Below are 21,745 nucleotides of genomic sequence, written 5' to 3'. Positions count from 1 at the left end.
CCTGTCTTGAGCAGGCCACGGGCTTCTGGGCAGGTGGCCGCCACTCCGGAGCTTTGGATCCGCTTCTTTCCCCGAAGTCGGAACCTGTCTTGGACGAGGCGGAGTCGGCACCGAAGGCTTGCCTCGCCTGCTCCTTTTTCTTCGGAAGGGGATCTGGTCATAGTTTCAGCGCCAGATTGCGCCAACTCAGCACCGGATGCAGCTGAGTCGGCCACTGATGAGGCACGATCGGCGTCGACACGCGTCGGTTTGACGCCGTGCCAGCACCGAGTTGTGGAATCTTCTCTAGAGGCCTCTGTAGAGAGTTCTGCGCCACCCTCTGGCCCAGCGTCACCGGAGGTTTTGTTACCAGTGCTCCCCCTGGAATTTGTGGAACCTCCTCAGGAGCTTCCAGATCCGGCAGGCTCTTCGCCTCCCCAGGAGCCCCATCAAGATCCTCTTTCTTACATGGGTCTCCCTTACGGGGGTCATTAATCGCACCCTCAGTGTGTTGTGAGGGTCAGCTTACAGCCTTCTCCCACGGACTAGATGTTGTCTCCCCCGCGGAGGGCCACCTAGGCTGGTGCAGCTTTTTTGCGAGTGGTCTCATTGGCCTCCGCATTTTAAATATGCACACCCCCTCTGCTCCTTTGCCTGTGGACCCCTTGTTGGAGGTCCTGCACCGTGGGTCCGGAAATGTGGAGCCGCTTCTGCCCTTTGAGGCTTCACTTTATGATGCCCTTTTAGGTACCTGGGTCCAGCCTGCTTCCGGTGACCCGGTGGCTTGTTCGGTTTTGTACCACCACGTCCAGCTCCACATGACCCGGTCTGTCTTTTTGTGCATCCTGATGCACAGGGGTTGTGTTGCAGACTGCCTTTCCTTCTCTGCTTCCATTAACACTTCCTCCCTCTTGGGAGACCAGATGGCTTGAGGCATGGGGTAGGAACATCTTTGCCTCTTCTAGTGCTACCTCTGCCCTGTGGGACTCTGCAGAGTCCTTGCTTTCTGCCACCTCTGAAGGCGCTCGGGTCGACCTCCTTCGGGATGGTCGCGACCTGGCCAAATTCACGATCCGCTCTGCCTTAGATACTGCAGATTCTTTGGGGCGGCCTCTGTTGCCTTAAGGCGGCACGCTTGGCTGCATGACCGCGTCTTCCCTGAAAACATCCGGGAGCGACTGGTTGACTTACCCTTTGATGGGGTTTTGCTTTTTGAGTCGGCGGTTCCCCTGCTCCTTGCAGGCTTTCGTCCTCCCACTTAGGTCTTCTTAGACTATCTTCCGTGGTGGTCCCTTTTCATTTCACATCCTCAACAGATATGCTCTGTGTTTGCCTTACGTCTTCTTTTTATGTGATTAATGGTGGTTACCCTTTTGTTGGCATCCCTTGGATGCGTTTTTGCTTCAAGCTGCATGTTGGCTTGGTGTGGCTGTGTACCTCCGGTTGCTGTGGCTGGTCCTCAGACTGTGGTTTTGAGCAGGTGGCTCAGCTTGGTATTGGCTACGGCTCGGAATTCAAGTTCACGAGTTCTATTCCTTGCTGCGCTCTTTGCCTTTGCTTATTGCCCTAAGAGGTGTTTCCCCCGATGTTTGCGGTATGCCTACTCCATGTGGAGTACTTGTACGCTATTATGTAGCTTGCTTGTTTCGCCTGGGCACGGGCTTCATGCGTCTCTTGGTGGTCAATTTGTACAATGTTCTAATTTTTCCTTGGTGCCATCTGCTTACACTATGGACATTCACCTGGGGAGTTTTCATGATCTCCTTTTCAGACATGGCTCCTACCTGTCCTTTCTGTCTTGGTATGATCCGGTAGGTCCGTGTTCCTGCTCCTGGCTGTTGCTGCCTCTGCATGTAATATGTTGTACCCATCTATATACATGCCGGTGGCCTGGCATCCTCTTCTTACGTCTTGTCGAGGCTGTGGTGTCTGGACCGATATCTCTGGGTGTGTAGGTGCTTTCTAAGTGTTGCCTGTTGCGCATATGGTCCTCCTTGCCTTCGCTCACTGGAGTGATTTCCCCAGTTGGCATATGCTCATGTGTTCTGAAGTGTTGGTCTCGAATTCTGCGACCCCTTTTTCCCACATTATCCCCCACTCTTGTTGAAAGATTCGCCTGCGGGGCGGTTCTTCTGATGGCAGTGGTCATTAGCTATTGCCTGTAAGTCTATATTGTGGTTTGTTTCTCACTTTGGTTTCATACTGTCCGGTTGGGCACTCTCATGCTTCTGTGCGGGTCACTTTAAGGTCTCTATGGCCGTTGACGGGCTGCGTATTGTACCTTCTACAGCAGTTCAGAATTAATGCTAATTGGCCCTACTTTCCATTTTTTGGGGGTAGGGTGTGCACTTGGCGTGTTTCTTGTCCCGCTGGCTATTCCCAGACCATTGCTAAGGTTCTAGCTCTTGCCTTGGACTTTTGGCACCAGCTCCTTCGACTTCCTTCTATAGGCTAGTCTGTTCGGCTCAGGTTGCATCTCTTCAAGTTCATTCCAAGCTTGGGTCGGTGTACTCCTCATGCGCCATTCAGCGGAGAGTTCTCTCTCTCTCTCTCTCTCTTTCTCTCTCTCTCTCTCTCTTTCTCTCTCTCTCTCTCTCTCTCTCTCTCCCCCTCTCGCGCTCTCTCTCTCTCTCTGTCTCTCTCTCTCCCCTCTCTCTCTCCCTCTCTTTTTCTCTCTCTCTCTCCCTCTTTCTGTCTTTGCTCTGGTATTGGGCTCATGCCCTTCTACCTGTCATTTGTTATCCGGGGATGGTATAGCGCTATTCTAACATTTTTGAGATGTCACTATCCTGTTATTTCTGCTCTTCGAGCTGATTAGGTTGCTGTTGGCTGTTCCTCAACACTTTCTCCCCTTGTCCATCTCTCTTTTGCCGGATCAAAAGCTTGGCGCTTTCTGTTGTTCTGTCGCAGACCCACTTCCCCTTTGTGGTACAGCTGTGGTATCTATTCTAAGTTAAGGAATCTGCGGCTAGATGTCTCTATCAGATGTACGAGTTACTTACCTTTGGTAACGATGTATCTGGTGGAGACGTTATCTAGCCGCAGATTCCTTAAAGCCCACCCAGCCTCCCCGTTCTGCGAGGACCTTGCCAAGTGGTGTTCTCCACTGGCCTATTTCAGCTACCATTGGTTTTTCTCTCACGGGTGCTCACGTTGTTGCGCCCCTTTGAGAATTGCCATTTCTCCAGTATTAGGGGTGTCTTTCATAGATTCACATGCCTGAATCATTCCCCGTCGTCGGAGTGGGAGTCCCACGGTACATAAAATAGCAATAATATGCCATAATTATACAGTAAATACCATTAGAATAAACCAGGAAGTAAAGTAGCCAAGCTACAGTAGGAAAAAAACTTCCACATCTATGACTATCATAGTCATTTTGTATAGTCCAAACTACAGCCAATCAGGCGCCAGCACCCACCAGAATGTTCTCCCCAGAGGCTCAGGCTCTCAGATTTTCTACCGCACGTCGTGTGAAGGGAGTCTCCCTGAGCTCTGCTCAGTTTCTTTTGGAATATCTCTTCTTTCTGGTTAAAATGTCTTCAAGGAAGTCTCTGTTCAGAGCCTGCGAATCCTGTGGTAAGCTCCGGCTTTTTAAAGAGGATCCTCATGAGAAATGTATATATTGTCTCTACCCAGATCATCTAGTCAAAGACTGTAAGATCTGCAGGAAATTTCCTCCAAAGACCCTCAGAGACAGAGAAGGTCGATTGCTTTTGTGGCTACAAAGGCTAAAGGATTCTGATAAGGCTGTGTCTGTTGTTGACAGTATTGCCTCGGGTTCCACTTCAGTGTCTAGGAAGAGGCCTGCGTCTGAACATCAATCATCTTCTGAGGCTAAGGTTGCTAAGAAAAATCAACCTACAAAGGGTTCTGACAAACCTTCATGTTCAAGGGCTGCCTCTTCAGGCAAAGGCTTAGAGAGTTCTTCTCATAAAAAGCCCGCCAAGAATTTGCCTCAAAAAACTGTCCAGAGTTCTTCTCAGGACTCGTCTTTTCAGACGCCTTCCACTGTCAGCTCGTCGACGAAGACCTCCGCCGATGCTTCATCCACGTCGACGATGACCTTTTCATCTCCTAAATCGTCAATGATTATGACGACGGAGGCGTCTTCCCCAACTATGGTCTATGTTACGGTAAGGCCTATCTCGTCGACGACGGCCGTCGGCGATTCCTCGTCGACATCGAGTCTGAAAGCCTTGCCGTCATCGAGAAGATCGGCAGCGACAATATCGTCGACGGCGCTGCCACCGGCGAAGGTCATTCCGACGACGACTAGCGTCCCGTCGACGAAGGCCTCCACGTCGACGATTAAAATCCCGTTGACGAAGATCAATCCGTCGACGACGCCCATCCAGTCGTCGACGGTCATACCGTCGACGAAGAACATACCGTCGACGAAGAGCATACCGTCGACGGAGATGAAACCGTCGACGAAGGGCGTACCGTCGACGAAGGGAGTCCCGTCGACGAGGAGCGCACCGTCGACGAAGGGTGTACCGTCGACTAGGGACGTACCGTCGACGAAGGGTGTACCGTCGGTGAAAGGGGTACCGTCCACGAATGGCGTACCGTCATCGAAGGATGTACCGTCGACGAAATCCATCCTGTCGACGACAATTTCAAAGGCATCTATAATATCGGCCACTGACACATCGGAAAACGCGCCTTCGACGCCGCAGTTTTCATCCTGTACCGCGTTGCAAGTATGGTCTCCGTCTACGGTTTTCGTTACACCAAAACCGACGACGCAAGTTCCTGACCGTCTTTTGGACTCGGATAGTGAGGAAGAAACAGATCAGAGGTTTGGAGTGGCTACAAGTCCTTCTGAATTGAATATCCAGTTGAAGGAGGATGAGCAGGAGGAAGATCATCCAGCGGTGCAGATGCCGTCCCGGGTGGATTCCTTGCCACTCACTCAGGTGCCTATGGCTTTACTGTCCAATCTCCAATACATGTTGGACGATTACTACAGGAGGTTTCCACCTTCAGAACCAGCGGGCTCAGAGCCGACTACTCCTAATACTGAGGTTCCGACACCAAATTTGCAGCCAGTACTTCCTACATCGCCTGCTTCACAGGTACAGGCGGAAGGAGCCGACCCTTTGTCTTCTGAGGAGGAGGAACAAAGGGAGGAAGGTGAGGTTCAAGATGAGTCGGAGTGGGATGAATATCAGGAGCACACACCTTCCCCTTCGCGCCAAGCAGTTTCGATTTCTCCACCGGTGGACGTGGTTGGCTTCCATCTCTTGATGGAACGCGCCACTAAACGTTTTCATATAGATATGGAGCATAAAGAGCAAGATTGTTTTCTTTATGACTTTAAAGACCAACCAAAGAGACAGATTAAGTCAATTCCCATTATTGATTTCATCTGGCAGGAGGGAATTAAGGTCATGGCAACACCGGCATCCATTCCTCCAGTCCTACCACGTTTGGAAAAGAAGTACAGAGCACCAGACAAATCTCCAGCATGCCTTATAGGACAGCCTAAACTGGACTCTGTAATAATTCAAGCGGCACAGAAGAGGGCTAGAAATCCTTCGTCCCAGCTGACGGCCCCTCCTGACAGGGATGGCAAACGCTTGGATTCTATAGGGAAACGCGTCTCTACAATGGCGGCTACGACAGTTCGAGCGGCAAATTCATTGGCCATATTAGGAAGATATGACCGGCAGATGTGGTCTGATATCGCACCATATCTTGATCTTCTGCCTGAACCTTCAAAGACTGAGGCGCTCAAGATACTTCATGAAGGCCAAAGAATCTCGGAGGAGATTATTGATTCAGCTGTGGATGTGGCCTCAACAGGTTTTCGACAGCTGGCAGGAGCTGCAGTTCTTCGCCGGCAGGGTTGGCTGCGATCTACTTCTTTTAGGCAAGAAGTACAACATAAAGTGCTGGATTTACCATATGATGGTGAATATCTGTTTGGACCTCAGGTAGAAGAAGCCTTGCAAACTATAAAGAAGGATTCTGAAACTGCGAAATCCTTAGTGTCTCTTCAATTTCGAAAGCCGCCCTTTCGAGGAGCGAGAGGACGGGGAGTGTCCTCTACCAGAGGTGGATATGGCCAGCAATCCTCTTACAGGCAAAATAACCAAAGGTACCAGACTCAACGCTATCAGTCTTACAACCAAAGAAAGCCTTCCTATCCCCAAAACAAGGGTAGAGCAAGTTACCGTGGAAAGGATAATAGACAATGAAATTTTTCACCTGCCGCCACCGCTGCCCTATTCAAAAGAAAAAATTGGAGGGCGAATATCCAAATGGGTCCTAGACATAGTGTCCAGGGGTCATGCCCTAGAATTCGAGAGATTTCCCCCGAACGTTTCTCCAAAAGGACCCCCCCCAGCTCACCTGAAGGAATTATTTGCTCAAATCAGAATAATGATGCAGAAGGGAGCGATCGAGAGCGTGCCTCAAAAGATGAAAGGAATGGGGTTTTACTCCAGATTCTTTCTGATAAAGAAAAAGAATGGAGAGTGGCGCCCGATTCTAGATCTTCGCGCTCTGAACAAATACTTGAAAAAATTGACATTCAGAATGTTATCGCTCCAGGAAATATTGCATCTTTTGGCAGCAGGAGATCACATGGTCACATTAGATCTCCAAGATGCGTATTTCCATATTCCAATTCTACCTCGTCACAGAAAGTTCCTGCGCTTCAGGGTGGCTGGCAGGGATTACCAATTCAAAGTTCTTCCTTTTGGACTACGATCGGCGCCAAGAGTTTTCACCAAGGTTCTAGCTCCGGTAGCGGCGCATCTCCGGCTACAGGGAATCCAAATATTCCCATACTTGGACGACTGCCTTATAAAGGCCAGTTCTCGAGCAGTCGTTCATTCGCATCTGCAACAGTGTCTACACCTGTTCAAATCCCTGGGCCTCTCCATCAACCACGAAAAATCCAAACTGCAACCGTCACAAAGACAAGCCTTCTTGGGAGCAACTTTGGACACTCAGGAACTTCGGGCCTTTGTCTCGGAGGAAAGGCAACTCAGGATAAAGGACATGGCACAGAAACTGTTGTCAAAAAAGTCAGTTTCTGTTCGGATATTCAAATCCTTTCTGGGGATGGTCTCTTCTTGCATCCCATTGCTACCGAACTGTCGCCTCAGAATGAGGCCCCTACAGGAAGAACTGACCCAGCAGTGGCTACAGGTCTCAGGAACGTTCGAGGATATGATCAGGATCACACCGACAATGCAAAACTCTTTAAGATGGTGGATGCAAAAACGACATCTTCAGAAGGGGTGTGCGTTTCTCCAAGAGCCACCAAGCCTCACCATCACGACAGATGCCTCTCTCGAGGGTTGGGGAGCGCACCTTCAAGGCCTCACTATCAGTGGCAAGTGGACTGCCCTGCAACAGCGTTGGCACATAAACCGCTTGGAGCTGAGAGCAATTTTCCTGGCGCTCAAGGCGTTTCATGCAGTCATTCAAGGTTCCAATGTGTTGATAAAGACGGACAACACAACAAGCATGCACTACGTCAACAAGCAAGGGGGAACTCGATCTCTCCTCCTCTCCCAGGAAGCCCAGGAGTTGTGGACGTGGGCTTTGGAACACGATGTACATCTTCAAGCGGTGCACGTTCCAGGTATAGAGAATGTCTTGGCAGACACACTCAGCAGAACGAAGGTCTCCACTCACGAGTGGGAGCTTCACCAACAGACGGTGGAGCGCATCTTTCGACTATGGGGTCGCCCAGACATAGATCTATTTGCTACGAAGACCAACAGCAAATGCAAGCTCTTTGCAACCTGGCATCCCCAAAAGGACTCAAGGGAATGCGTTTTCTCTGGACTGGTCCCTAAGTTATGCGTACGCATTTCCACCAATCCCTCTTGTACCCAGAGTTCTGCGGAAAGTGAAAAAGGAACCGTGCAGACTAATCCTAATTGCACCCAGATGGCCGCGCCAATATTGGTTCACGGAACTCCTCCTACTATCAGAATGCAAACCAATTCAATTAGATCCAGTCCCGAACCTACTCAGTATGCAGGACGGTCAGGTCTGTCACCCAGATCCAGCATCTCTGAAATTAGCAGCCTGGCGCCTGAATACCGGGAGTTCGCCCACTTGAACATCCCAGAAGAATGAAAAGAGGTACTGGCCAAGGCGAGGGCACCGTCCACAATAAGGACTTACAGTCTAAAATGGAGACGTTTTTGCATTTGGTGTCAGGCAAACGGAATTCATCCGTTTTCAGCAACACCGGAAGAGATTCTACCGTTCTTCCTACATTTGGCAAAGTTAGGTCTCTCTCACGCAACTTTAAAGGTGTTCCTGGCAGCGATATCCAGATATCGGCAAGACGGTACTACTTCCTTGTACTCGGCTAGGATTGTACAACAATTCTTCAAGTGACTCTTTAGGATGTTCCTTCCGATACGCCGACCTCCACCGATGTGGCATCTCAATGTGGTCTTGGCACAACTTATGCGTCATCCTTTCGAACCCATTCACAAGGCTGACCTCAAATATCTCTCGTGGAAAGTGGCCTTGTTACTGGCATTGACATCCGCCAGAAGAGTCAGTGACCTCCAGGCCTTTACAATTCAACAGCCTTTTCTACAATTTACGAGCGACTCTGTGGTGCTCCGCACTAATCCAAAGTACATTCCCAAGGTACCCTTGGAATTCCACCTCAATGAACCTATAATTCTAAAAACATACTTTCCTAATCCTCAATCACAAGCAGAAAAAGCATTGCATACCTTGGATGTCAAGAGATGTCTTAAATTCTATCTGCAGAGAACATCCGCCTTGCGCTCTTCCAATCAGCTGTTCATCACTTACGGGACTATTCGTAAAGGGCAGGCAGTCTCTAAACAGACAATTGCAAGATGGATTACGTCTGCCATTGCCTTTTGCCATACGCAGGCGGGACGACCGCTGCAAACAGCTCCTAGAGCTCATTCCACAAGGGCAATATCTTCATCAACGGCTTTGTTTGCTGGAGTTCCAATTCAGCAAATTTGCAGAGCGGCTACTTGGGCTAGTCGCCATACATTTACAAAGCATTACTGTCTGGAGACAGCCAGCGAAGCAGATACGTCTGTGGGTCGAGCAGTCCTGCGGAACCTTTTCAAATAAGGTGAGCCTCTGTTTCCCACCTCCTTTTTTACTGTCAGGCTCTGTTTATGCTATGTTTGTTACATTTGCTTGCAGAACTGTATTCTACTATACGTAAACAATATGTGTATATTCTATAATACTGTTTTATGTACTTTTCACTGGCAAGCTGGACAAACATGCTCATCTGCCTGACAAGGATGTACTGCTAGCTACTCTGATTCAGGCATGTGAATCTATGAAAGACACCCCTAATACTGGAGAAGAACAATAGTTACTTACCTGTAATCTGTGGTTCTCCAGTATTGGTGTCTTTCATAGATTCACATGCAACCCGCCCACCTCCCCTCAGAGGCTCTGTTAGGCTATTTTGGGTTACCTTCACTCCTTGCGAGAAAATCTGAGAGCCTGAGCCTCTGGGGAGAACATTCTGGTGGGTGCTGGCGCCTGATTGGCTGTAGTTTGGACTATACAAAATGACTATGATAGTCATAGATGTGGAAGTTTTTTTCCTACTGTAGCTTGGCTACTTTACTTCCTGGTTTATTCTAATGGTATTTACTGTATAATTATGGCATATTATTGCTATTTTATGTACCGTGGGACTCACACTCCGACGACGGGGAATGATTCAGGCATGTGAATCTATGAAAGACACCAATACTGGAGAACCACAGATTACAGGTAAGTAACTATTGTTCATACAGCGAACTCCCTCTACGGGGCTTCTTTCCTTTTGATTCACCTTCACCAGGAGATTCATTTTCTTCTCCTGTTGCCTTCCCTTCCTCCCGCCTTCTGTAATGGCTCAGGTTTCTGGTCTCCTCTATTGTCGTCTTCGTTGCGGATCTGTGGAGCTCTGTTTCATACTTCCATTACTAATGGGGAAGTGCCAGTCTTTTCATACCTTCCTGTAGTGGACTGTTGTTCTTTCGGTGCTCCGTTCTTGTTGGACAGCACGGTTCTACATAGTGATGGCAGTCTATTTCTGTCTGTTGAGATATTCTTCCCTTGTTGTACTTTGGGAATGGTCTTCGCTCCCTTGGGGGGCTCTTTCTCAGTTTTTTTACTTGCATGTAGGCAGTGTCCAGTTCTGTCTTTTAAGATGGTGTCTTGCACCATCCTCCTTCTTTATTCACGATTTTCATCCCATATGTTCCGTATGTTCCCATACTTTCACAGTTTTTGTTGGTGGCTCCGCATTGTGCTGCGGAAAAGTTTCTCCGAAGGAAACTGACGTCAGCGCGCTGGGAGGGACTTATATGACCTCGCAGATGTAACGTACGTGGATGACGTCAGGGCGGGTCGTGTGACGCCGTCCCCCGGTATTCAGAGGTGCTGCTGCAAAAACAATTCCGGATCCAGTCTGATGCCTGGGGATATTCTAAGTTAAGGAATCTGCGGCTAGGCAACGTCTCTACCAGATACATCGTTACCGAAGGTAAGTAACTCGTACAATAAGTGTAGCACCTGAGACTATGAAGAAGGTGACAACTTCCCATGCTATCCTTTGAAGAAATATTTAAGCAATTCACTTTGATCTATTGATGGTAGCAATTTATCCTGTCTTGGCTGACAAGTGATCTTTCATCAGTTTGACTTTAATGTTCTCTTAGTTGTGAAGAGTGTACTCAACAGAGTACCCTGCTCCAGTTCTTTCTCCACATCTTGCTCCTTGTGTCCATTGACCCCCAAACAACTTTGCTCGACGTTTGGTCCAATTCAGCTTATTGGGGTGTAAAATCTCCATGACCGCTAAACATTGCCTTTGAATAATGTATGATGCAATGTTTGTGCATAAAAAGAAAGCACAAGAAATGATTGAAGAGTACGCTGTACCTCCAAAGATCCGAACATGACCCATCACCATAGATTTAATGCTGGTTGAAAAGGCATGCACTAGATATAAACACCTCCCAATCATAGGTTAATGGAGCCCAATCGGATGGCCTTAGGCCAAGCTTATTCGCCCAGAGCAGAAATTGTGACCTTTGGCCACACCCTCCAACCATTCTTCAGTCTTTCATAACCAGCTGCATGCATGTCAATTGCATGGGGCAACTTCGGCTACCTACATACAGATGTCTCCCCTCTTTTTCCGTTAAACCCTTTACATCCAAGTCTCCATAATGAAATTCACATAATTTGATGTGCACATTAAATTTGTTCGTATTTTACTGGTGTCATTAGTATCCAAATAGTTTTTACTCCAGTCATGTGTATACTTCAGGATGTTCATGAGCCCCTTATATTAGTGTATAGCCTTGCAGGAGATAAGCCATTGTGTGCCTCTCAAAGTGCATTTCACAGCTTCACATTATGAGAATTTCACACTTGTACGAAATAGATGCACCATGGGTCTGCTAGATTAGTTGTGTATGGCTTTTCTGTCAATTATTTTCAAAAATTCCTCTAAAAACTTGCATTATGGAATGATTAAGTAAAGCAAAAAAATATATATTCCAACAACATTTGTCTCCTGCAAGAGTGACCTCAGTGTGTTTTTTTTCTTGGTAGTAATTGGGTAGGGATGTGTGTTGGGTATGTTGTCAGTCTGTGACAACTGACTATTTTAGTTAGACTTTTCTGACCACATCAACCTAATTCACAACTCATCAATCATTATTACAATATATCTGAAATATTAGGGTATTTTGCTAGATTGTGGTCTCATGAAAAGCCTCAAATAATGTCCTTAAATTATCCACCTGTGATCAAAAACATGATGTAGACATAATATCATTCTCTATATGATGACCTATGGAGCTATTGACCTAGGAGCTGAGTTTGTTTGTAGATCGGGAGAAGCCTAGCTTTACAAGAAGAACTAGCAATAGGTTTAATAAGAACTAGCCTAATCTGTAGACTTGTTTGTCTACATGTATATGTGTATGGGATTCAGTATTAATATTGCACCCATAATATTTCCTATTCATTAATAATGCTCTTATTTCATATGTGCATATTGTTGAAATGTGCCCTTTTGGCAAGGTCGCCCCCTTTTTTTTATGGTTGCATTTTCTGTTGAACTCTGATTTTTGCTGGCTACAAAAATCTGCTGTGCCTGCTAACCAGTGGTGAGGTGCTTATACCATTCCTTTCATCATAGTGAAAATGAGTATATACCGGACATATTTAACTTACCTATAAGTCCGTAGTATATGGTACAAAGTTGTAACCTGGGCATGTAAGTTAAATGTCACAAGTGGACTTCAGCACGCATTGTGCCTTCCACCACAGTGACAGTGTAAACATGACGGCATGTCTGCACTGGTAGCCTAGGTATACAGGTTCCAGTTGCAAATGTGATGCTTCAAACCCCCTTTGATAGGCCTAAATCGTCCTTTTTAATATCTATAAGCCACCCTTATTATTGCTTATTAGGTAGGGTGTATGGTGTTTTAAAGTATGACACGTAAAAATGTCTTTACAGTAACTAGCTCCTCAAAGCTATTTTCTCTGTAGCAAGGCTTACAGGTACATAGGAAAAAACTGGGAGGCAATATTAAATAATGGGACTAACTATTATAATGAAACTGCTATTTTTAAAGTATAAAAATTCCAATTCAGTGGTGGTCGTTTATTTTTTCTTAATGTACCAGAAAAGTAACTTTTACAAAGTCATATTTGGCCTGCCTGAAGTCCCTGCCAGCTAAATCATAATTTTGCCCTACCATTTTGGCCACTCAGTAGTTATTTAAATAAGCCTTAATGTGGCATGTACTTGTTCCCAGAAGCAAACAATAGACTGACCTGAATAGGAAGATGACCCATCTGATCAACAGAATATTCTGTGAGGAACCTATTTGACATTAAAAGCACTAAGGGCGCATTGCAGAGTATCCTCCCCTGTAACAGGCAAATGTTAGCGGACACTTGGCCAGAACCCTTCTTTTGACGACTATTAGATCTAGCTAAGGAGTTTGGTAATATTTCAGGGTATTCCATCAATGCTGAAAAAACTGAAATAATGGAATGGAATCAGCTGACTAGCTCGATGGGGAAAAAGAATAAAATGAGGTATCTGGGAATCCATCTGGTCAACAAAATTGAAGAAATCCCCAAAACTAATCTAGAAAGGGTCATGAAAGACACAATCGCTCTATTACAACGCTGGTCCTCTCTACCTTTAAATATCTATGGGAGAGTGAACCTCTTGAAAATTATAGTTCTTCCTAAAATTACTTTTTTATTTAACGCTATTCCATTATCTTTTCCAGTACCTTTAATTAAAAAACTCCAAGGAAAATTGGGTTCATTTATTTGGAATGCCAAAGGCCCCCGAATAGCGTGGAAAAAATTAAGAAGAGGTCAAGACAGGAGGGCTAGCCTTCCCGGACCTACTGTTGTATTGCCACGCTTTTCATTTTAAGCATTTTAGAATCATGGCGGGTCGTTTGGACCAATCATCGATGGGTTTGCTATTTTCTGCTTTGTTAAAAGATGTCCCTCAGGGATTAAGTTTCTTCCTTTATAAGTTTGGGGACCCAAAATTCTTTAAAAAAGTTAGGCTGAAGATCTTGAGGTCAGCTTTGAAAAATTGGGTATTTGTAAGGAACAAATTAAACATTTCTTATTATGCGCCGCAGGCACCCATATGGGACTCACCAGGCCTTCCAGCCTGTCTAAACGATCAACTATCATTACCATCGAAACAGGGAGGGCTGGAGAGGTGGTGAGACTTGCAGGGAGATGGCCAACTTTTAAGTTGGGATATATTGTCGAATCTAACTAGGAGATCCCTGACGCGGTTCAAATATTATCAACTATCAGGTTGGTGGGCAACGAGACCTGTGACACCCGGAGATAATAACCCCCCTAACCCCAAATTTGATGCGGTGGTTAGAAGGGGTAAGTGGAAGAATCAAATATCTTTTTGGTATTTGGCAATGTTAGAGGGTGAGGAAGTCACGGAGGCTGAAATTAGCAAATTGTGGTGCAACGCTCTTATTGCGGCCAGCGGGTCCTTTTTGGATTTTTGGCATGACTCTTTCAGGGTGTTAAATGCTATAATTAAGCCGGCAGCGCTGAAAAGAAATCACATATACACCATGTACAGGGTTTATATAACTCCGAAAAAACTGGCCAAATTTTCAAACATAGACTATAACTGCCCAAGGTGTGGCCTTTCAAAGGCAGATGATGTACACATGTTCGTGGATTGCCCTGATTTGGTGGATTATTGGAGCAAGATAAGGGAATTCCTGGAAGAAGTCCTCTTAATGTCTATATCAGTCTCAAGGTTTACATTAATGTCTGGGCTTGTCACGAACTATCAGGTGAATGATCTTCCCACGAAATTTGTATTCTACATCATCTTGTTAGCAAGGCGTGAGATTTGCAGGGCATGGAAAGATCCGAATCCCCCCACTTTTGCTAACTGCCTGAGGCAGATTATGATAACTAGTAAATCAGATGTGGCATGTGATCCCAGAAGTGAGACGAACGTTTGGGCGGCCTTGGCGGCATGGCAGTCTCGATGATTGGTATTCCAATGATTTGTCTGGAGCCCTGCTGGTTCCCCGATCTCCTAAGTAGCATGGGGCGCTCTAAGATCGGCGAAAAAAGGAGAACGGAGGGGAAGGTAGTGGCTACTTGAGGGTACGGGTACACCAACTTGCATCAGGCCGAAATCAACGAGGGCCGGTACAGAACGACCATTGGTGCATGGAGGAGCCAGTTTCCCATCAAGAGTTCCATCTGTGATATATGAGGATTACCAAAAAAAAAATTAAAAAAAAAAAAGAACCCTTCTTTTGTCCCCCACAGCCAATCAAGCTCCTATCATAGTGTCACAGCTGTTTGACAGGTCTGCTGGGTGTACATTTTGGGTGCACTTCAAAGGAGGAAAACAGAATGCTAAAACAATGTGTCTATATCCACTGTCTGGTTGCTGAAACCTCTGCTTTGATCTACTAGATCTGTCTCTTAGTTTGTGGGTGGTACAGGGACTGCCTAAAACTGGATTTTGGTTGGATGTGGGGGGACACTATTACCATATTACACTGCCCACAGAGCCCCCTCCTAAGTCATCAGAGTCCAAGTTTTGGTGTGGTCAAAGACCTTTGGACATCTTGAAAATACCCAAAGTGAGCAGGGTTAGCCCAAGAGCCCATTATTTATGACATGCCTGGAAAAAATGTGCATCTCCGGGCACCCACTTCAGAACACTACTGGACCTATGGAAGTTCAGAAGAGGGATGGATTTGCTGTCTGAGCCCAGTGAGGACCTTGAAGGCTGGACCCACACTCTACCCCTTGTTTCCAGAACAAAGAAGGTGGATTCCAAGGGTCGTAAGACTGACCTTCTGTTAAAGCTGCAGGGTCCCAACAAGCTACAAGAGGCCTTTTCCTGTAGCTGACCAATGGCAACTTGACTTGGATTACACACTTCTATTGGCCTCTGCCTGCCACCCTGTTAGTCTCTAAGTGTCTACACTGAGGTGCTAGGGAAGAAGTGTTCTCCGCATAGATGTGGAATTCCTATAGCTCGACTCCCAGGACATATTGTTTGGGGTCAAGGGCCACACGTTATCATGTGTATTCTGTCCTTGAGACAAGTAGGCCCAACCCCCTGTAGCATAAACCCTTTGGCTGCCAGTTTGCAGTACCACATTATGAATTAGGGAAGTACACTGTCTGCATGTAAGGAAATATTTTTGCCCATATGTTAATGCTGTTCAAACTTATATTTATGGTTCATTAATTGAAAGCGTTATTATTAGGGTGAGTGCCCTAAGTAAATGTTTTAAGCTCGGACTACACTACTGACAGTGGTTCTTGTATAAAAATGAATACACACGTTTTCAAAGTTTAGCAATATGAGGCTATGGTAATGACCCTAGAATGTTCTCCGATTTGATGCAAATATTTGCAGGAGCTTGAAAGCAAGATTGATGATTCTTTGCTTTCAAAATAAAATGCTCATTAAAAAATGGAAGCAGGAAAAAAAACATTTTGCTTAACTACTGTGAAATGTTCGGTAGCATTTCTTTGCAGCATCATTTAGTAACATGTGTTGATGCATGCTAGTAATTCCCAAAAATATTCATAATGGGAAATCAGTGTAACCAGTTTCAAGAAGATTATGGGAAACAAAAATAAACAAGCATTGGCAAAGCCAGTAGGTCTGACATTGGTGATCAGCTTTATAGTTTTGTCAATGTGTGACTTGTTTTGGCATGGTTTTTGTAAAATTTTATTGGTGTGGGAGTGTTTGCAAGTTCACTCTTCTTCTAACCACTTTTTTTCCCAACTCTGGAAGAAAGTTTACGTCTGCCATTTTCAGGAGTAAATTTCCCAAATTTCTCAGTATAGGAAAAGATTAGAGAAGAGTTGTTGAAAACCCTTAAAACATGCAAGTTAGTAGGTTTGCACAGACTCAAAAGGGCATTCTAACCCTGGAACTATTTTTTACCACCACCTTCATCCCCAGTATGTAGATCTGCGGAAACTTTGCAACATAAGGGGATTGCAAGTATTCAAACACTACTATGGTATGAACCCTAGTGTAATCAGAGAGACTATATCAGAGCTCTTATATAATGAGATTGCTGCCGTAATTTGTTGCTGCACTACATGGCACCAAAGGGGCAGATGTATTTTGTTACAGGACAAGTAGATTTATGAAGCAGCCTGCCCCATGGACAAGTACATATTTTATTAAATTCCACACCCCCTGACTCATGTAGTCAATTGGGATTTAAAAGACTTAGGCAGGAAGGTAAAATCTTTAACCAGGATTAACTTGCTTAATGTATCCGACCTGCACTTTATTACTATCCGTGTCAAATTGAGCCCAGGTCCTGTTCTACGACGAGTAATGACTATCATTCACACTTTGTGCTGTTTGGTGCTATTTCTACTTAAATCTTGTAAAGGTATATAGCTCCAGTTCCTCTTATTGGATTTTTTAAAATGTTGTGATTTTGTTAGTACATTTTACTTTTTAGGATTTTTGTTTTGTATTTCTATTTTATTGCTGATGCCTGAACTGTTTTGGTTTGATTATTTAGCAAAATAATGGGGTGCCCCATATGTTCAAAACCTTCTGGTGCCTTTTTCCATAACTTATCCAGTATTTCATTTTATGATTTATGTAATTCTTATCTTCTTATTAATCCAGTGCTCTTTTTTCACCTTGTGAATATTCAAAGAAACTATTCAATAGCATATTGAATGTATCCTAGGAGTAATTACTTTACCAATGCATGTAACTTGAGTGTGATGTGTTTTAAATGCTAATGACACCCAAAAATGTTTTTGTTCAGTAATGATCAAGATAATTTTGTGGAAATGATGTATAGGATAGAAGTCACAATTCATTGTTTTTTCAAATCTTTATTGCAGCCGGAGTCTGAAGTAGCCAGTGCTGGGTTGAAATTGGAAGCCTACTTTGAAGAATTGCTTTTAAACATGTATCCAGAAAGAAAATTTCCATCAAAAGGACTGTATAATGTTGATGGCCAATTAAGTGAAGACTCAGAAGATGAATTTGTAGTACCTCGAAAAAAGCGCTTCAAAGGAGAGGATCGTCAGTTGTTGAAATAACTCAAAGGCAATGTGGACTTGTCAAATGAACTTTTTTTTATATATATATTAAAAATAAAACTGTTACCTAAGGAAAGGAAGCTCCAAATCACTTTGACTTATGGGTCTTTGGCTATGAGCTCATTTGATTGTTCTTATAGCCCCACACCGATTCCACTGTGATGGACAGGCACCATGGAGTTGGACAGGGGGAAAAATCCTTCCATTTCAAGGAAGGGAATGAAAAACTTCATGATATGGTGCTGAAGCTGCTTCTGAAGAATAATTTTTACAGACTTCTGTCTTGAACTGAAGACATTTAAAATATGAATTGACGCTGTGATAGACTGTACCTTGCACCTAAAGCACGTGGACGTTTCCTCATTTGAGTCTTTTATGCATTTCTTTACATGACACCCTCCTCTCTCCTGTTGTATGTACATTTCTTTTATTATCTGGATTGCAGGTAACATGGTATTAAGTTGTTATTTAAGCCTTCGGAAATTTTGGAAGCATAGTTGCTCAGCAAACAAAGGGATACTGCTTGAAACCTTAAAGGATGAGTAGGAAAGGGAATTTCAAATGCTGTATTCAGAATACAGGGAGCAAAAATTCATATTTGTTTCACTAGCTAGTCATTTGGTTTGCATTCATTTTTTAACATATCTTCTCACACGTTTTGCTCTTCATTGTCTGTCCTTGCACTCTGATGACGAGCACAGCACCTCGAACCATGAAACTGGTGAGGGGTTGACAATCCTGACAATTTAAGAATCACAGATTCCTCACTTTAATATTCCCATGCATCTGAGCAAAATTTGCGATCCCAGGTCCCAAAACTTGCTGTATTTTTGTGGCTGGCAGAACATAAGCAGCACCTTGCCTTGGAACAGGAGGGTGTCTGATGCTAGAGAGAGTGAGTGCATATCTTAATTTGAAAACTCAGCGCTTTCCTCTGACATTAGAAAGCCACTATAGGTGCAGAGGGCAGCTGGGGGCAAATGGAGTGTTGGGTATACTGGTGACTCAAGAGTGGAAGGGCAATGGGGTGAAGAGAGGGGTGCCATATGTGTCCTGGGGTTGTTGTTGGACGGGCGCTTATAATGGTAAAGAGGAGGCCAAGGAGGGGGTAACAGTTTAGGCTAGAGGATGTGGTATTACAGCCAGACCAACCTACTTGACACCTGGGGAACAAGGTTTTTGTCTCTGCATCGCCTCGACAGCTTGTGATTCTGGGCAAATTAGTTCATCGCACCAGGGCTGGAAATTACTTGTTTGAGGTAACTGGAGCTCATGTAAGCGCTCCAATACATGTTGAGTTTACACTATATAAAGGAACAGCAACAAACAAATGGTTATGGGACAGCATGTGCCCAGAAACAAAGGGCTGGGAAAGGCCTGGGGCCTGTCAGCACAGGAGTAGGACCCTGGGTATTTAAAGGCAGGAAACAGAGTAACCTAACCCCTCTGCTGCCTGCTAATTTGTTCCTCATCTTCCTTTTATTGGCTCAGCACAGATGAGCCAATCAAAGTAGGATCAGTGTCGTATTTATTTAGTGTGCCAGTTTTTGCTGGTATGTAAAAAATCAAAGATTTTTACAAAAGTGCCAATTTTGTATATCTTTGGGGCGGGGGGTCAGTTAAAGAGCACTGTTCCTCCGCGCTGGTAGGTGGTGTTGTGCGACTCCTAGCCAATAACATTCCGCTTCTAAAGTGATGAATGGAGCCCGCATATAAGTGCTAAAAGTGTTCGTTGATGTCAGTTTTTCTATCCACGCTTTCTGACGTGTCCTCTTAGCTACTACTCCCTGGTCATTTCAAGACTCTTTTCTCTATAAAGAAAAAAAATCCGGTATGCAAAGAACAATGTCACCCCCTAAGGTGACCGGGTTCAACCTGTGTAAAGACTGTTGTAAACTGATTTCAGTGATTATCCCCCAAAAAGTATGTCTATGGTGCCTGTGGTCAAAGCATGGTTTCAGGGCCCGGATAATTCTGTAGGTCGTGTGCAAGACGTTGCAGTCAAATTCTTTAGGTAAGTTCTAGAAGAAGCATAAGAAATTGAAGTGATAATTAGCCTCTTCCCACCACTCTCTACTTTCAGCATCAATGTGCCAGCTGAGTCGATTCAGTGCCTAGTCCCTATGCACCCCACGTTTCAAAGCCCATTGGTGATATCTCAGCTGGTGGAGACGGCACGGGTGGTCATGCTGCGCTTTTTCAGCACTGTATCTGTGCCCTCTGGCACGCCTTCAAGCCACAAAGATCCAAAGAGGCCTTCGATTGGATCTCCGCCTTCGGGTCCACCCTTCATACAGTCTATGCCCCTCAAACTCACATTGCATCATTGACTCTGGTGCCAGTTCAGTTTAGACACCATGAAACTCATTGATGCTGCATGAAGGTATGCCACCCAGTTTTCTGTCTGACTCCGGGCAGACTTCACTCCAACCTCTACTGAGGTCTCGCCCTGCTTCCGCTGGAGCGCAGCCAAGCTGTAACCTCTTTGATTCTGATACCTTGCCTGTACCACATGGTAGAGCCCAGACTTTACACAATCTTATCTAATAGAGACTTCTAGTCGCAGAATCCTTACCTTAGATTTAGTCCTAGATGTCAGAATGGATCTGGAAATTTTTTGTGAGCACTGCACTTGTGCGTTAGGAGGTGGTGTCGTTCAGCTCTGCTTGGCATCGTTCATGCCTGAAGTGACATGCCCAGTGTCTTTATAGGCACCACCCTCTGCGCTGGCCTCAGTTCTTTTCTTTCCGCACCAGTCAGCTCAGATCCGGGAAACACTGCCCTTTAGTCAATTTTCGGCTAACCTTTTTTTACATTTTGTGGTGGTATTTTGAAGTTGTCATTAGAAGACTGCCCTCAAGTCTGTGAGAAGTTGGCCTGATGTATGATGCTCACTAGTTCTAGTGATCACCTTGTATCAGTCCAAACAACCCTTATGGGGATTGGTTGTAAGTCAACCTTATAGACCAGCTATCCTAATGGTAGCATGGACAAAGCAGTCTTAGGCTAAACTCTGAATGGCATGTGAAGCCAGCTGTTTTACCACATATAACCCCTTGAATACCAAGTGAAAGGACACCACACAGGTTCTTATGAAAATAAACAAGTATTTATTAACTAACATACACCTCTGAACTCTTTATGAGGTCAGAGGGCTAAGCACATGACAATCTCTTAGGAAAAATACGTTTACGTTGCACGATTTACAATGGTGCCCTAGGGGCACGACAAACCATATACTAAGTAAGTGGAATGTGAAAGTCAATATTAGGAATGGAGCTGTCCAGAGGCTGTAGGATCGCTGGGACCACGCTATACTAACTTGAGGTAAGTACTAGGAGGCCAACGGAACGCGTGTGCAGAGTGAGAACTCACACGCGAGATGCGTACAAACGTCTATGGACAGTACAGTTTAAGAAAAAGGTGAGTACGGACGTCCCTGAGTAGATAGGACCAAAACGACTGTGGAACTGGACACTAGGAGAGTCAAGCTACCCTTGAGCACCGAAATGCTCGTGTTACCTCACCGACAGGCTGCGGGTGCATAGGTGCCAAGTTGTGTCGGTTCCGGCGTTGAAGTCTATGGAGCCTGGAGGAAAAGATGCTGCAGGCGTTCAGGAGGAAGATGTCCGGTGTGATCCAAGGGTGGATCAGTGAAGAGAAGAACCTGAAAGCAGAGGGGACAATGTTCAAAGTCACTAGCCAGTGACTGGAGTGGAACCAGGAGTGGAACCAGATGTCGTCGTCTCGATCAGTTGAAGGTGGACGCTTGTCTCTGTAGCCACGTGGACCAGGTGGTGTCTTCGACGACCAGGATGGAGGCACAAGCTGTCCCACGCAGGCTCTCGCTGTCGGCGGTGTCGGCTTCGGAGTCAACAGGCCTTGGCAAAGGCAACCCACGCGGTGAGTGGAAACGGCGTCTGGAGTGGACCAGGAGGGTCCGGGGTGCTCCTCAGTCCAGCAGTGAAGATTTCGCAGTTCGTCGTCTAGGAGGCCACTAGCCAGCCGGCAAGTGACCAGACAACGCGTCGAGCAGCAAACAGGCAGAAGGGCCCCACGCAGATCTCGTTGATGCTGGAGGGCTGGTCTTCGGTGCAGGAGCTGCTCGGGGTCGGGGCTTCTCAGTCCCCAAAGC

General features: G+C 45.6%; 1 protein-coding gene across 1 annotated transcript in view; it reads left to right on the top strand.

Moving 5' to 3' along the window:
• TRIM24 (tripartite motif containing 24) overlaps window positions 1-17,973 on the top strand; it is a 1,193,545-nt gene extending 1,175,572 nt beyond the window's left edge. The window contains exon 18 of the mRNA XM_086952962.1: window positions 17,410-17,973. Coding sequence (XP_086809088.1) covers window positions 17,410-17,610 — 201 coding nt within the window. The 3' untranslated portion in view covers window positions 17,611-17,973. The remainder of the gene's footprint in view (window positions 1-17,409) is intronic.
• The last annotated feature ends 3,772 nt before the right edge of the window (window positions 17,974-21,745 follow it).

Source organism: Lissotriton vulgaris, chromosome 1_2 (assembly GCF_964263255.1).
Source record: "Lissotriton vulgaris chromosome 1_2, aLisVul1.2, whole genome shotgun sequence".
NCBI lineage: Eukaryota > Metazoa > Chordata > Amphibia > Caudata > Salamandridae > Lissotriton > Lissotriton vulgaris.
The sequence above is the reverse complement of the archived record's forward strand: the minus strand, read 5'-3'. Positions and strand labels throughout refer to the sequence as shown.